The sequence below is a fragment of the Myripristis murdjan genome, chromosome 21 (assembly GCF_902150065.1).
Source record: "Myripristis murdjan chromosome 21, fMyrMur1.1, whole genome shotgun sequence".
Classification (NCBI taxonomy): Eukaryota; Metazoa; Chordata; class Actinopteri; order Holocentriformes; family Holocentridae; genus Myripristis; species Myripristis murdjan.
In genome coordinates, this window is record NC_044000.1 from 16,395,955 (window position 1) to 16,412,391 (window position 16,437).

General features: G+C 40.6%; 1 protein-coding gene across 4 annotated transcripts in view; it reads left to right on the forward strand.

The window, feature by feature from the left end:
- Positions 1-1,043: 1,043 nt before the first annotated feature.
- rapgef4a (Rap guanine nucleotide exchange factor 4a) overlaps positions 1,044-16,437 on the forward strand; it is a 35,798-nt gene continuing 20,404 nt past the window's right edge. The window contains exons 1-2 of one of the 4 annotated variants that reach the window (XM_030081426.1): positions 1,044-1,151; positions 14,051-14,123. In XM_030081426.1, coding sequence (XP_029937286.1) covers positions 14,066-14,123 — 58 coding nt within the window. In that variant the 5' untranslated portion in view covers positions 1,044-1,151; positions 14,051-14,065. Of the gene's footprint in view, positions 1,152-2,782; positions 2,880-8,378; positions 8,698-9,158; positions 9,262-14,050; positions 14,124-16,437 lie in introns of those variants that run through there. The other 3 variants (XM_030081423.1, XM_030081424.1, XM_030081425.1) reach the window with 3 other exon arrangements.

Genomic DNA, 16,437 nt, shown 5'->3' on the forward strand with positions numbered 1-16,437 from the left:
AGCTGGTATGCGGTCCTCTCTGGCTCACTGGATGTTAAAGTTTCAGAGACAGCAAATCATCAAGTAAGACTAATATAATTGATGATAAAGCAAATTGAGCTTTTGAACAGATGGGAATGGCTCTGCTTATTTGTCTTTTAGAGTGTCACATTGATAGATCTGTCTGGTGTACTCACATTATTTTTTCTTTCACAAAAAGGCACTCACTAGAGCTCAGACATCCGCCAAGTTCCAGCTGGAATTTACAAATGGGGCCTTAAAGGACACTCCCCTTTTGGCCCCATTAAGTGGATGTGTTTGTAAACTAATGTGCTAAGCCACACCCATTGCCATGCCCCCTTGTAGCTGATTGAGGCCGATTAGCCAAGTTTTGTGCAGTACCTTCCAGTAATTTCCTGCTGATGGATGGACAGGCAGGTAGACAGACGAGGTGATCACAACCCCCTGCAGGAGGTGTCACCCTATTTGAGGAGATAATGTTTTGTTGTGCTAATTTTGAGAATGTGCCATGTTGTCATATTAATTTTACAATCTTGCCTCCCAAACATGTCTTTTTTTGGTCAATAACTCCCCAAATGATATTTTGTACTCATGCAAATGAGAATTCTCATCTAATCTCAAGTTTGTTTAAAGTGTGGGCTGTAAAGAGTGTCTAGCTTGTAATGCCAGTGAACAACATTGGTTATTTGTCATTATCACAGCCCTATGTGCCTCAGTCAGCCTGCCTGGGCGTTGATTGGAGTGATGCTTTTGGAGATTGCAGTGTAGCCATCTATCTAACACAAGTGCTCAGCCGAGTTGGATTACCTCCCACCTATGAGAGTGATCTGATCAGTGCAGAGCAAAACACTTGAAATACCTCTCATAACAGACTTTTTTTTTTTTTTTTAGGAGGATAAGCACATTTCATTAACTTAGCATCCTTGTCCTCTTTGCCTTTTCATCTTCTGCTTATGATATGGAGGAAACATCCGAGTAGAACACTGTGTTTGGTTCTCCTCCAGGATGCTGTCACTATATGCACACTGGGGATCGGGACAGCATTTGGGGAGTCGATCCTGGATAACACCCCCCGGCATGCAACCATTGTCACACGGGAATTTAGTGAGCTCCTCCGCATCGAACAGAGGGAGTTCAGGTCACTGTGGGAGGTGAGTGCCTCCATCTACTCTGCCTCTACTTTTACCAGCCCACAGGAACCCTCCAGCTACGTAACAGGTTGAGACCCATCTCAGAGATTAACTCTGTACTGCCTGTAGTAGGAAATATGAACAGGTAATGTGTTCATTGTTTGGTCTGTTTTGCTGTGTTGCCCTTTAACTGGTAGTTATTTCACTTGAGTCAATAAAATAAAGCTTTCAAATTTCTGATATAAAAAACAAGATTGTGTATAATTACATTCTTTGTTTCAAACAGTAATTTTACATGATAGTCCAGTGGTTTTCAAAATGGGATCCAGGGACCCACAGGGGTTCTTTTTCATCCAAAGGATCCACAGCAAAATAAGGAATAGTCTAATTTCTCAAAATGTAATTCACCCGAAACTGTTATAATACAACAATACATGTTTTGATTTAAACATTCAGTTTTCATCTCTCTACAATACTGTCCCAGTATTGCATCTAAACAGTTTAGTACACCAACCAAAATGTATTTTAGTATTGAGGTTTCTGGGGCAAAATCACTTCAAATTTGAGTCCACAGCTTAATAAAAGTTGACTTGGGGGTCCAAAACATGAAAATGTTTGAAAACCCCTGGCAGTTCCTGGTAAAAACTGTCTCTGTTTTTACATAGTTAAGCAGATACAATGCAGATCCTGAACAGCTAGTGGGTTGTCTCAAACCAGCAGGGATATCTGTCCCTTTAGCTTCTCACTGTTGATACAAATACATTGTCTGATCTACTGAGGGGCCTAGTTACAGCCAGAGGATCAGCCAACTCTTTAGCGTACTCTTAGAGAAAAATATGTTGAATGTGAAAACTGTGGCAAACTGGGCTGAGTGCAGGCCAACGTTTAGGTGCTGCATAGTGTAAATGCAATCTTGATCAGGTTGGATTAGTGCTGAGAACTTGTGCAGACTGAGGGAATTAATTACTGAGCCCCCTGCAGGTGTCATGTGAGGGGCCCACTTGAGAGACTGCAAGTTTCTGGGTAAGCAGCACTTACTGTAGTATTGGATGCAACGGCACGCTAGGGATGTTTTTCTATATATCCTTTGGCCACTAGATGGAGGTACATGGCCACACAGAAACAGCCAGTCCTGCTGTGTGTGTTTACTGATGTCTTGCCTCTATGTTCTTGTTTAGTATACTCAGCCATTAACACTTACAGACATCATCCCATCATCCACATATCATCACATGATAGTAGCACTGGATGCTAGCATATCTTGTTGGATCTGCACAAATGTGACTTTGTAATATATTTCAAAGAAACGTCTTCAGAGCATAACTTGCATGTGAGAAGACAATAAAGAGAAGCAGTGTTGTTTATGGCCAAAGCAAAGTGAGGAAGGGTAAAGATAGAGTGGGTGGAGGTCAGCAGCAGGAGAGATGTCACACCACTCAGCTGTCCACCTCCTCAGGCAGGAAGGCAGCATGTTGGCTGGTAGGTATCCTGCTGTTTAGTGGCCCCCTTGCCTCTCTGAGCTCTCCCTCTGCTGGAGCCACTGCTCTGGGTTGGTTTCCTGAGTCAGAGAGCCCATTTCCTCTGAGACCGGAGGGCATTGGGGCTGTTAAAGCTATGGCTTGTGTGTCTGTGTCACCACACTGGCCCACAGTGTGACTGGATACTTTACCCTGTCTGGATGTGCACTCAGGACCACGTGGAAATACTACACGTTTTACCTCCATCCAGGGGGTGACCTCTCCAGTAAAGGTTGGTCTCAGCTGATGTTTATGGCTTCTGTTTCTGACTGCCAGTTTTTTCCATCTTGTCTTTAGATCTTTCCAACCTTGGCAGTTTTTGAATAAGAGATCAAAGAGGAGAGCTGGTAATGATGCACTGTGAACTGGCTGTGAATTAAATTGGGACATAGTTATAGTACACAATGTTTTGCAGTTATTATCAGGCAAGTTTCTTTGCAAAACATCTATCATGTTTTCTTTTGTATTTCTGCAGTCTAGCTGTGAAGGAACCAAAATGTTTTCCTATCACTGACACTTTTAATTTTTTCACTTTTTTTTTTTTTTTTTTACTAATGCAGGAGTTTTTTTTTTATTTTTTTATATTAATCTAGTTTTTTGGCTGCAAACGAAATGTTTAAATACAGTTTAAAATTGTTGATCATGACAGTACTGGAGTCACTCATTTTTGATACTGTGTCATCTTTCAGGTTTACACGTAACACTCATTTAGCCACATTGCACTCTGTTGAAGTTCCCCTGTTCCAAATGTGTGTGATGCCAAAGTATGTGTCTGCATCTCTTAAGTTAATGTGTCTCCTTGGGCTTTCTCTCTCCTTCATCCCCCATGCAACTCAAGTTGATGTACATATTCTCCAACAAAGTCTTCATTATATTTGCTGCCAGTGGGGTTTATCGCACACAACATTCCCTGCCAACGGGCATGACCAACATTTACACCATTAACATGAATCTGTCATGCCTCTGCTGTTAGATATGCTGAATTAGCTGTGTCACACAAGTTGCACAAGCTGTGACGAAGGGGATATCAGGTCAGAATCAGCCTGTTGACAGATTAGCATTAGACCTGGCTCTTGACATTTCACATTGGAACTGAATATGTTGAACCTACAGAATTTTTACAGAATTATTCTGCCTGTCAATGGTGCCCATTTATTCCTGTCAGTGTTGCCGCAATGCAGGAAAATTGCTATTGTAGCACACTGTTACTGGTGACATCAAGCTTGAGACTTTTTGTGCCGGTTCTGATGTACTTGGTATTGCAATACAATACAATACATCACACTACACCGTGATGCAATGCAAACTAGTGTACTCCCAGTGGCAGCAAACTGCCTCCAGCTGCCCTGAATGTGTTACTGATAGCTAGGGTGAATGAAGTTCACTTATTTCAGCAGGCTGTATTTAAGCTGAAATGTATTCTATGGTGCACTAAATACTTTAAGCTAAGTTCAGTTTTCATGTCACTTATATCCCTGATAAATAGGACCAACTGTTTATTGAGGAAGAGATCCTAGCATTGATTGATGCCAACTGACATGGGAGGGAGATGGCATAGAAGTGTGGTTGAGAAACAGAGTATGCTGAGAGAAAGGAGCCTCGTACCGCGCTTCAGGGTTGAAGAAGGCCCTGGAACAGACATACACACCTCCTCCTCCTCCCACACAGATCTGTCTCCCTGCAGAACACCAGGAGCCAGGCGCTCCTACAAAACACTGCCAGAATGAACACAGTGCCGCTTGAATGAACCAATAATACCCGGTATTATTTTTTATTCATTGCTGTCATGTTAATTATTCAGCATACACATCCCCCCTCCTTTCTTTGCTCTTTCACCTATAATCACTAAGGAATGTATTCAGCGAATTTGAGCCTGTGTATATGTGAGTGTCTGTTTGAATATGCTTTTTTAAATGCCATTTAAAGAGTTAATGCATGTTTTCAAAAGGCATTCACTGCACTACATCTTTTTCTCGCAAATTCAGTGTTAAAATCTTGTTTTTCTTCAAACAAGTGAAAAAAATCTGCAAGCGGGGGTGAGATAATCTCTCTTGTTTCAAATGCTAATCAAATTGTTTCCAGGACTTTTTTTTTTTTTTTTTTTTTTTTATAAAGTGTCATTTTCTTGATACTTGTAGGCTAACCTGTCTTGTTTTATCATATTTATACTCCCAGAGGAATTCCTGAAACAAATGAAACTGGTGGTTTTTCACTTGTTGTAAGAACAAAAAAAAGATCTTAGGACAGAATATGAGACTAAATGACTTGTTAAGATTTTTTGTTTTGTTTTGTTTTACCCATTCCTCATTTGTTCAAACATTTCTTGCATGTGAATGTGCTATGTGACATAAAGCGGCTGCACATTACTCTGCATGGCAAAGTCACTAAAATAGCACGCATCCATGTTTGCAGCTGATGCATGCAATTTTAATATTCCTTTTTTCTCATGCCACTGACCACTGCAGCCACCATTAGCATGGCTTTTAAGCAGCTCGGCACATGACGAATGCTTGCTTCTGCTTTTGGGAAAGGCAGGCATAGCGCTTGTTTGTTTAGCAGAGCAGACATGAGCCATGCTCAGCACACACAGGCACACTGGCCGAAGCTTAGATGGCCTGATCATCAGTTTGTCTCTTCACTTTGCTTCCTGCTTCCGACAGCCGCTGTGATTGAAACAACACAGTTGTGATTTGTGTTTTTAGTCTCACAAGGCAGCTCTCTTACACGGCACGTAGTTGTGGTCTGAAAAGATTTGCTCTCGCTCTCTGAATGGTTTGTTCTGTCAGACTGGATGCCATGCATTACACACCACAGGTGCATGGGTTCTATAGAGATATGCACAATGCATGCTTTGAATTGCACAGCATTATGGATGATCATGGTTGCATGTGGTTGATGTTTGTGCTCAAGGCATATCTGCTGGCTGTTGAGCTGAGAGTGGGCAGGGGAATGGTTTGTCACTGTATCATCAGCCCATGGAGGCAGCCTGGTGGGCAGCCAGTACAAAACGATGATGAACAGGAAGTGGCAGAGACACAGTGTGCCCTCTGGGGTCTGAGGAGTGGGCGGGGGGTGGGGTGTGTGCATGTTTGTGTGCCTATGTGTGCACATGTGTGAGTATGTGTGTGTATGTGTGGGTGAGGCCACATGGAGCCTCTGAGGGGTCAACATCCAAGGAGCAAGCCACAACCCAAGCCAGAGTCCCTCCCAACACAAGCAAGCAGATTGTATCAGAACATTTCTGTTTATTTCCTTATCTCCGCTCACAGAGATATTACATCATCAAAAGCTTTGGATGTTCATTCCAACCTGAAAAACAAAACAGGACTTATGAAAAAGCACCACCACATTGCAGATTATTATTATTATCTTACGTTTAGCTCTGTATGTACCTCAAGTGATTGGGTTTTAGGAACTGTTTGTATGGGATTTGTTTCAGTGTCTCGTTCAGTCAGAGGGATTTAGTGACATTAGTTCAATGGGATGAAAAGATATGGGATGAAAGTGATCCGTTACATCATCTGTAACTTCACAGTCATGCATTATCTCGTACGGAATAATGCTTGCAGTAGATAGGACCATACTGAAGTGAAATCATTCAACTGATGCCAACTGGATTTCTAATAGCTTTCTTGGTGCCACGTAACTGTTTTTGACCTGTGTGTGCGTGTGTTTCAACTGTTTTGCCTTTGTGCATAAACGGTAGATCTTTCAGTTCAACAGGCATACACTGTTGTTGCTGAAGCGCATTATGTTTTAAAAGGCTATGCAGATGCACCGTCCATAAGTGAGGCATTTAAATTCTCTGCATGTTTAAGTTAAATGATGGCACCTAAATTCAAACAACAAAAGATGAAATGAAAATAAAAGCTCTTTCACCCATTATTTGATAAAGACATCACTAGTAGAAAAACAGGGCTTTTTCTCTTCTCTCTGCAGTTGATGACCTTTACCACAGTGCCACTATTGCCTCGCACAGAATCTGTTTTGTCTTTCGGTCATGTCCATAACTGGTGTGTGTTACCGCCATGTGGTCATGTGTAAAGCCCATTTCTATGTGACGGATCACCCATCAAAATCAGAAAACCAGTGGTATTGCAACACTGTCACATGATTTCCCCTGCACTATAGCAACTGATCTCTTACGGTGAGATCCACAAATCTGCGTCAGACCTGTCTGTTCAGAGGGCAGGGAGTCAAAAGTGTCAGAAAGTCGACTTTGACATGATGATTCAGTGACATGCATCTGCACCTGCGCCACCCTTGTCCTTGTTTCTTCTTCTTCCCAATCCCCTCCCTGCTCATCCTCTATGTCTCTGAGTATTTTTGTTTTCTTAACAACAAAGTCAGAATCTATATTTCCACATGTAGCTTTCTCAAATGTCGCACATCAGTTATGCTTGTTATGCTGCCATATTTATTTATGTTATGCCATTTGTCAGTGTATGAGGTGTAACATGCATCACTTCCTGCACAGTATAGGATTTTTCCCAACAAAGACCTACAGGATACCAGGTATTTAGAACAGCGAATGTTAGTGATACTTGGTGTCTTGGTGAATTGATTGACGGAATGATGGGTGAATGAACAAATGAATGAATGAAGACTTTTATTACCCCTCATAAAAACGCATAAATCATTTACAAAGGCATGCGGCCACAACATTAACACATCTACCAATTGTGCATGTAAAGGGACATGACATAGGCAGGGACAAGACATTAGCAAGGAACACAGAATAAAAGATGAATGAACACATAAATAAGTAATACAAATACATGAGAGTTTGTTAAGTAGCTGAATGTCACATGGAAGGCAATTCCTCTTCTTGTCGTCATTCAGATTGTTATATATTTTCTACAAGGAGGGTCTATTCAGCGAACAGAGGGTGAAAAGGGTCAAATATGATCTGCTGGGCATGCCTGTCTTTGCTTGCTATTAGATTATATTTATTATGTGACTGATGAAGCTTACATTGTTTCTTTTTAATCAATATAGTGTATATGCAAGAGACGGAAGTGTATATGTGCCCATTTATTAAAATGAGTGAAAGTTAAAGCTTTAATGAACTGGATGTTGAATCACAGTAATATGATGTCAGTCTTCAAAACAGAGTCATTTTCATGAAAATGCCGCGAGTTATTACTTTAAAGCCCAGCTCTCAGATATCTGTTAAAGCACACTGTCAAAGCTCTGGAGAGCACATTGATGGTTTGTTGGTCATTAAAAGTACAATGAGTTTTAATGCAGCTGTCTGGTGTAGCTTTGATCAGTAACAAGGTCAAAGATAAGACACCATCTGCCCTCTGTCCTTGGAGAGGAAGGAGCTCGGTGATGGCGACAGGGATACTGGACGTACTGTCTCTACATGTTAGGGTTGGGATTAAATAAGGAGCGGATAAGGGATTCATGACTCTAAATGAATGCTGCCTGTGTGTCCTCATAACCCAAGGAAATGTGTCAGTGGTGACTTGCTCTCAAGAAAACCAGCCACCCAGCCAAGACTTTTATTATGTTGTTTTTGAAAATAAAATTTGTAAGTTATTGGAAATTGCACAGTAGTTTTTACAATTTATTTTGATATTTATGATTATTGCTCTCAACATCCAGTCTAACTGATCAGTGATCACACACCCCTTCTGGCATGTTGACAGATTGACCATGCTTGATGTTAGCTCAGTTTGCTCTGTGTGTGTAGTGTAGCCAGTACTGCTGATAGAGAGAGAACGTGCACTCCTGGGTGCTTGGTGATTGGCGTAGAGTAATCACCTAGCAACCGCTGCTCAAAGGAAGTCAGCTGCCGTCTGGCACTCTACTGAGCTCTGGCAAGCTGGGCTCTCAGGCTAACGCAGTCTGCTCACACTCCTCTGACAGAGCAGCATGGAGGCTGAGGCAACGGAGCTGCTGGACTGTGCTGGATATGACCCGTGACTGGTTTGTCACAGAATTGGACTCACCTGCTTGGAAAGTTTGTTAATCTGGATTAAGAGGGTGTGGAGGACTTTCCAGGCATTAACAGTGCATACATGGAGAGTTGGTAGCATCCTTAGGTAATCTTTACTTCACCAAACTTCTTAGCAATGCAATGCTTGTTTGTTTAATGGGAAATACTGTACACGGTAATGGGAAAACAAATTGCGAGAGAAATGTTCAAAACCGTGATTTTGCAGATTACTAATTTATCTATATGACAATTATGAATTTACATTCCAAATTATAGAAATGAAAATCTGGAATCTGTGCTCCAGCTGTTTCTGTTTGGAGGAAAATCTAAGAATACTGAGGTGGAGTAAAATGCCCGGGAGGGTCTTCACCAATGTATTCCCAAATCGCTGTGCCTGTTAGGAGGGGGTCCAGAATAATTGGAGTGTGGCTTGAGAACAGAGAGTTTGTACTACGTGTGTTATGTAATCTGGGGTGAATTATTCAATGTACAAGTGTGCATTCATGCACAGTGATGCTCAGAACGCAAGACGTGCTCAAGCATGAACGACTAAAGAGGAGCCTGATCTGAGAATGCACTGACATGACTTGGTTGCATCTTCTTTGATTCTTTGTTGTGACACAGTTAATAGGATTTTCAAAGCATTAGCAGCCATGTGCATCAGATAGAGGTATGTATGTTCAGCACTTTTTTTCAATGCATGCAGACAAGTTGTGCACAATAGTTTGTAGACAATGTGCACAGGAAAAACAATAAAATTACACATGAATCATTATTGGAGGACAGTTTTCGGTGAGTTGGAGGGCTCTTTTCTCTCTGTGTGTGTGTTTGTGTATATGTATGAGAGAAAGAGAGGAGGGCAGTCAGTATATCAGAGTGAATTAAGTAAGACAGTTACTTGGCCAGGCCTCCCCAGAGGAATACATAATGGCACATCTGTCATTTCAGACGTTTATAAAACCTCTTTTTTATGGAGGGATAAGAGATGTTGTCTGGTGATAAATGCAGAATCACACAGGACTCTGGATGTCTCTGAGAGCTCTGTACACCCTGCATCCACAAATATAGTACTTTTTTCGGTAATGATGATGTCCAGAGAAACTCCTTATTATTCCATTTCTTGTAAAATTACTAAGTGAACACTGTTAGTCTCACATGTCATATATAATGTCTTCTGTAGAACATCCAAACCTGTACCTTTCAAAGATGTGTAAAAATCAGTGTGTCGCTGCTATTAATATATGGTAGAAGTTTATTTTTATTGTATGCATGTGGATATGAATTTAGGCATGTTCCAAATTCCCCATGAAGAGTATGGCTACAGCAAAAAGGACATAATTCTTATTCTGAGCATCATTTTAAAACCTCTCACCTGCTCAAAAGAAATCCGCTTGAAGCAACACATCTGATCATAATCTCTGAATATAATGGAATCAGTTGAGGGAGATTACATGGTGCTTGACGTGATTTGGTTCGCAAAGTGAAATCAGACGCTGTATAAAGAGTATAAGCTGTTTGACTTAACCGTTGTTTCTGCTCATATCTGGTTGCCATACTGTGACTTTGACAAGGAGCATTTGAGCTGATGGAAAGTCTATAGGCTTCAGATGCTGCATGCAGTCACACTACTTATCGCACTGATGAACATTGTGTATTTAGGTGTAGGTTTTTCATTAAAACATGTGTTTAATTCTTCAAACAGATTATACAAGTGGAATATAATAACTGCTGTTTAACATTGCTCTCACATATTTACATTGCTCCAGTATTTCTGCAGTTTTAATCTCTCTTGTTGATGCGTGAAATGAAATGATGCTCTAAATCCTCTGAGATATAAAATGATGGGGGCAATTGTATGGGCAATCAGACTGATAAATTTAACTGTTCTAGTAGTGTGAAATTGTACTCCTAATGCTATGAAGTGGCAAGAGCAGCAAGAAAGTAGAGGAGGAATCTAAATGGCGTGCTGTAAAAAGTGTTTTTCCACTCATGCTACACCTTACACAGCATTAGTGTTACAGGGATGCCCTGTCATTTGATAAATCACTTGTCCATCTTGCTGTTCCACTGGCAAAATAGACTAAAGTAAATTTTGGCAGTATGGGATCTATCACTATTGATCTCCTATAGCATCTTATAGACACAAGTGCACTGTGTCCCAAGAGGGAGGGACATCATTACTAACAAAATAAATACTGAGTGCTTTTAGCCCACCTGACAATAGTACTAATCATCCTCTAAAACAACATCCCCACCCTGCATTCAGCCCCTGAGGGACCACAGCTTTGTTGGTGCAAAGGACTCATCCCCTCAGTTCATTTGTTCATGTGCTGTCCAGTTTAAGTGCTCCTCCCGATCCCAAATCCTTTAATCGCCAACAAAGCGAGATAGACATGTTGAAGTGACTACAAAAGCTTAATTTCTGTTGCACTTCCTTGAACTGATTGACAAAGAATATTTTTTGTGTGATTACATTTGCATTCATTTTCAGTAGGAAAACCAACAAAAATGCATGATACCTATATCGTGACATAAGTGTGACATAAAAAAAAACTATCTTGAAGACGGGACAAGGGGTGTGTGAATTATTATATAAATAGCCAGAGACTGAATACATAACAAAGTAATGAATAAAATAAAATAAAATAAAATAGAATTGAAGGGTTTGAATTTAAAACAGCTGCAAATGCATTGCCATTTAGAGCCACTCCAGAGTTCAGGCAGTCATTTGGTTTCTTCTGACCAGAAAATGAAGAGAATTGGTTTGTCACTAAGTGATCCTCAATCATTTTGTTGTTGACCTGCAACCTCAATTCACGTGCATTTAACCATTTGTTCTAATGTTTTCCCACAACTGAATGCTGAACCATTGATTTACTGGGTTTACTTTGCAAAATGTGAAATAATTTTATTTGATTTGTATCAGTTTGTGTTGGAGTGATGTGCAAGGGTGGTAGATTTTATATGACGAAGGAGGGCTTGAGGTTTTTTGTAACTGCTGAGGAAATTAAGGCAAAATTCCCTCCCAGAAAAACATCAACACTGTTTAAAAACAGGGATTGGCGACTTATTGTACGTTGCATTTCTGGTGGCATTTTGTTGTTTTAGGCTGTAATTCCATTTCTCTGTTGGTAAATTCACCATGACATAATGCAGATAGAGAGCAGCTGCACGTACAGTGGAGCTTTAATGGGAGTAGTGTGCTCTCCTTCTTCAGCAGAACAGCACCTTAAACACCAACCCACCAACCCAGGGTTTTAAACAATGAGCTTTAGGTTGGAAGTTTTCCCTCTCAGTTTGTCTGTCAGCAGAATATGTCAAACATATATAAATAAATTTCCATGAAATTCCATGAAATGGACAGATAAACCCCATTAGCAGGGACAGAAGGAGCTGTAGATGTGCATAGACTTGATTCCTAATCTTAAAGGCATGTTTTCGGGATTTAAAAAATTGACTGAGCTTAAAATTTCAGTGATATTGAATGAATTGCTTGGTGTTGTTAGAGGTTTGTTCTGTCTGAGTTCCCTCTTGTTCTGCTGTTGATCTTGTCATGTAGTACATATGGCCTATCCTACTGTAACTTGTATGGTTCATTGATACAGGCTGATGTGACCTCATTATGCACCAGTGTCATGAGCAAAGATGTGACATTTACATGGGTGCAGTTTAATGTTCATTATGTAACAGTTGTAATGCTGTAGGCACAGTGGTGGTACAAACCACTTACAGTCTATTGTCATGCTCTGTTTCCTCTGTGGCTGTCTCTGCAGCTTGTGTTGGGAACGAGTCCTTTCAGACGAGCCCGCTGAGGAGAGTCATTCAAAATGCTTCACCTACACAGAACAAAAGACAAGTCAAGTAAAAAAATAAGTTGAAAAATAATTATGGAATAGCAAGGATCGAAGTTTATCTAATTTTCACTGTATTAAATAATAACAGTACTGATTTTTTCCTTTTAATTGTGACTGTTTCTCAAGGTTGAGAAACAGTCTGAATTAGGGTTGAATTAGGGTTGTTCACACTCAGCTGGCAAAAACATAATTGTATAGTTGAGTCCGCATGGTTGTCTGACCAATAAATTACGTGCTTATTGCACATTTTTTGTCAGTTGCATCTAAAGGTTCTCACGTAAGGCTGTGAGACACCAAGCTGATTGTCGGTTGTCGGCCGTTGTTTGGCTGTCAGTGAGCATCTGTGGCCCTACTTTTTGCGGTGCGTCCCATACCAGCTGGACCCCTGTGGCTTTTCGGCTGAATACTCATGTTGAACTGGCAGTGGAGCCAGTTTGTAAGAGCTCACTCTGATTGGCTGTGCAGCTTAGCGAATCAGTGCATGAGAAGAGAAACAGGTTTCATTTAACCCCAGTTCTTGACACAGGAAAACCCCCTTGAGCCTGTCGCTGTAGTAGCCTTGATATCACCCATTTAGTTTGATTTCTCCTCATTTTCCGCCTCTTCCTTTCTTCTTCCTCAACCTAAAGACCAATGGCTGGCAATGCCAGTACAACTTCTTATCAGATCTATTCTTGATTCTGAGAAGCTATTAAGAAACCATCTGTGCTGAGCGAAAGTAGTGTGAAATTGGTAAGCAAATGCTGCTTTTTTATGGTTTTTATGTCCTCATTCCTTGGTCTTCCGGTTTGCCTTGTTGAACGATGAATACAGACTACTGCCATCTGCTGGTATGGGGAGTTACTTCCTCTCACACAGGCGCACGATGTTTGTGCTCGTTGATTGGTTAGTCTTTAGCTTGTGTTCAATAGCAACCTTCAGCTTCAGTGTCAGAAAGACTGCTCTGTGATTCCCGCTGTAATCTGTGGTAATTCCTTTTGATCTTTGAAGATGACAGATGACTTAGCCGCTTTTATCAAATTAGAGTGAGCTACTCCTTGGTACAGCTAGTCTTGTGTAATGAGGAGTCAAATGCCCCATATAGGGTAAACAAAGACCACCCACGGCAAGTAAAGTCACCAGGAGCACACTGTAGTTCACCGACTGGTACACAGATTTATATCAGGAGCTTTATAGGACTTTGTAGAGATGACAATCTTAAGACAATGATTTTTAGCCTCTCCCCAAATAAGCCGTTGGATGTGTGGATTTGATTCTGGTCCTAATATTTGAAATCTCAGTATTTATCTTAACCGGCAGCTGTGAATGTCAGCTGGTGATTTAAATCCTTCCCATGGCCTTATAACTCTGCCACCATCTTAAACTTGTAAACTTTGCAATGATTGATTAGTAGTATAAGCTAAAATAAATCATTGTGAATGTTTATGATATTTCTGGTTGTGTTGCATTTTCACGCACTGGGTGAAATTGATATTTTGTTGATGATTGTTGAGCGATTGTTGAGTGATTGTTGAGTGATATTGGAGTCATTGTTTTGTTGACGAGCTGAATGACTGTGTTATAATTTATGTTTTGTACACTCATGTATCTTCTTCCTTCTTACAGAAATATCGTCAGTGTATGGCTGGACTGCTTGCCCCGCCTTATGGTGTAATGGAAAGCGGTCCAAACAGTGACAGTAAGTAGCCTGGCGTTACTGCTTTATTATTCTTCTGATTTCTGATTAATTCAGAACCAATCACACATTGTTGATTTGCATCTTGTTGAGCTCAGAGTAATTGTATCAGTCTTCTTTACAGGATAAGCCACAGTAGATTTTGAAAATTACTGTATATAATAACATGTTTTGAAAATATTTGGCTGTAGAGGATTGCAGTGCAAATGAGTCATCATCATCAACTCATTATTCACAGTAATAATTGGCTAATTAAAGGCTAAAGTGCCATATTTTGTGTATAAAGGTATACACAGGAAGAAATCAATAATTACAAAGTTCCAAAAATGCATTTCTTCAGAGTGCCTCGGTGTCACCTAAAAAGTATTCCCAGAGGTAATCCTTTAATTTTTCACAAGTATCTGTATAATTAGAGGACATTGTTGTTCTAGGCAATGTCATGGTTGCCTTCTCTGCATGTAGTATATATAACACCATTAAAAGTCACATTGCTGTAGTTTCCAACCCTGCCTGTGCTTCTATAGCCACTTGCATTGTGAAAAAAGGCTGATATTTCTATTTATGCATTTACCATTGCAAGTTAACTCAATATTGACTCAGCTTTCCTCAAACAGAGCACTTAACTTTGCTCAAAGTCACTCACCATAAAAAATTATGAACAGCACTGCATATCAGCTCAAAAAATCAAGAGTCTATTGGCTACTGGCAGTGGGCTTGTGTTGCTTTGTAGGCATTTATTATTGCAAGTCAACTACTGGTATCGATTAAAATACATTTAAACTAAGCAGGCATGCATCCATTTCTTTTCGGAGGATCAATTTACATGTGTAAATAAGTTAAGTGCTGTCAAGATCTCAGTATATGTGTCCGTTTTCCTGATCTGAGCAAATGCTGTAGCTTTGCTTCTCTTTTTGCTGCTGTCACATCGGCTTTTTGAAATCAAGCATTCATCAAAGAATGAACCAGAAAAAAGACTGGCCAGGATAGCAAACTACTTCAATGCCTTATTTTCCTTCCATACCACTGATTAAAGTCGACATTTCACATTTTAATTTTTTCATGAATGATGGATATATTATTTTTAAGCGAACGTTTCCTGCATTATTTTGCCCAAAACAAAAAGGGCCTTTAATCAGAATTCACAAGCTCAAGCTGACTCACACCACAAGATTATATTAATTAGGCCTCCAGGCTCCTGTTCAAAAAAAGGTGATGATGAGCACTTCTATAAGCACCCTCTGTTGCATTTGTGGGTCGCTTTGTGTCTAATGCTTTTTGTAAGTGCTTAAGGGAATTGCAGCATGTACTCTTTAAACTGCGCAGAGCCCCAAGAGCCCTGCATGAGGAAAATAGTGTGTGCACCAGCCAGTGCAGAAGACGTCACACAAACCTCAGCCAACTGGTGCATCCACATAGAAGGAAGTGGCTTGATTTTCTACCTGTAGTGGCTAAGTCGACATATGACTTTAATATATATTTTTAGCAGTTTTCTTAGTTACAACACTGTGTAAACACAGCACCTCAGTGTTAACAGGCGAAGATTTTAAAGCCAAAGTGGATTCACTCGCTGCAGTCATGCGTACACTACTCATGCACCCACCCCTCCACAGGTCCACCTGAATGGCTGGAAAGTGCCAACACACTTACTCACCATAAGTTCAATAGCAATGAAACGCCCATCTCTCAACTCACTCATACACGTTCACTTCACTGAACCTGGACCAGCGCTGCGGCTTGAATGACTGGAACTGAAATATTCATACTCTGCTATTTCATGTTCCTAGCGTGTGTGTTGGTGTGTATGAGGATTAAGTCGGGGGGTGTCATCCTGTTATGTTTGTTGTAAGCTTGTGGGCATGTAGAAGCCTTTGAGACTGTGAACAGTGATGTTGGGCTTTAAATGAACTGGAACTGGAACCTTAACTTTGGACTGTAGTAATGCTGTTTTTAACCAGTGTCTAGTTGGCTTGACTCTTCATTGCTCCTGATTAGCTAGTTAGATCATGGGGCGGGCGGCCAGCCAGTCCACCATAAAGAGCCAAAAATAAAAGAAAAAATCACCATTGCAAACAGCTGCACAACACATGCATGCCCACAATGACTTGTAGGTCTAATAACATAGCCACATAACAGTTTCCACTGGTCTTTTCTTAAGCCGGTTTTCCAACCAAATTACCCAGGTAAAGTAATCCCAGGGACTATTTCTCAAGAAGTAAAAAGGGTTCCTTCATCCCATTGCTGTTTGTGTTTCCACTGCGGCCTTAACACCTGCACAGATATACTAACTAGCTGCTAGATAGTAAGCTGTGATACAGTT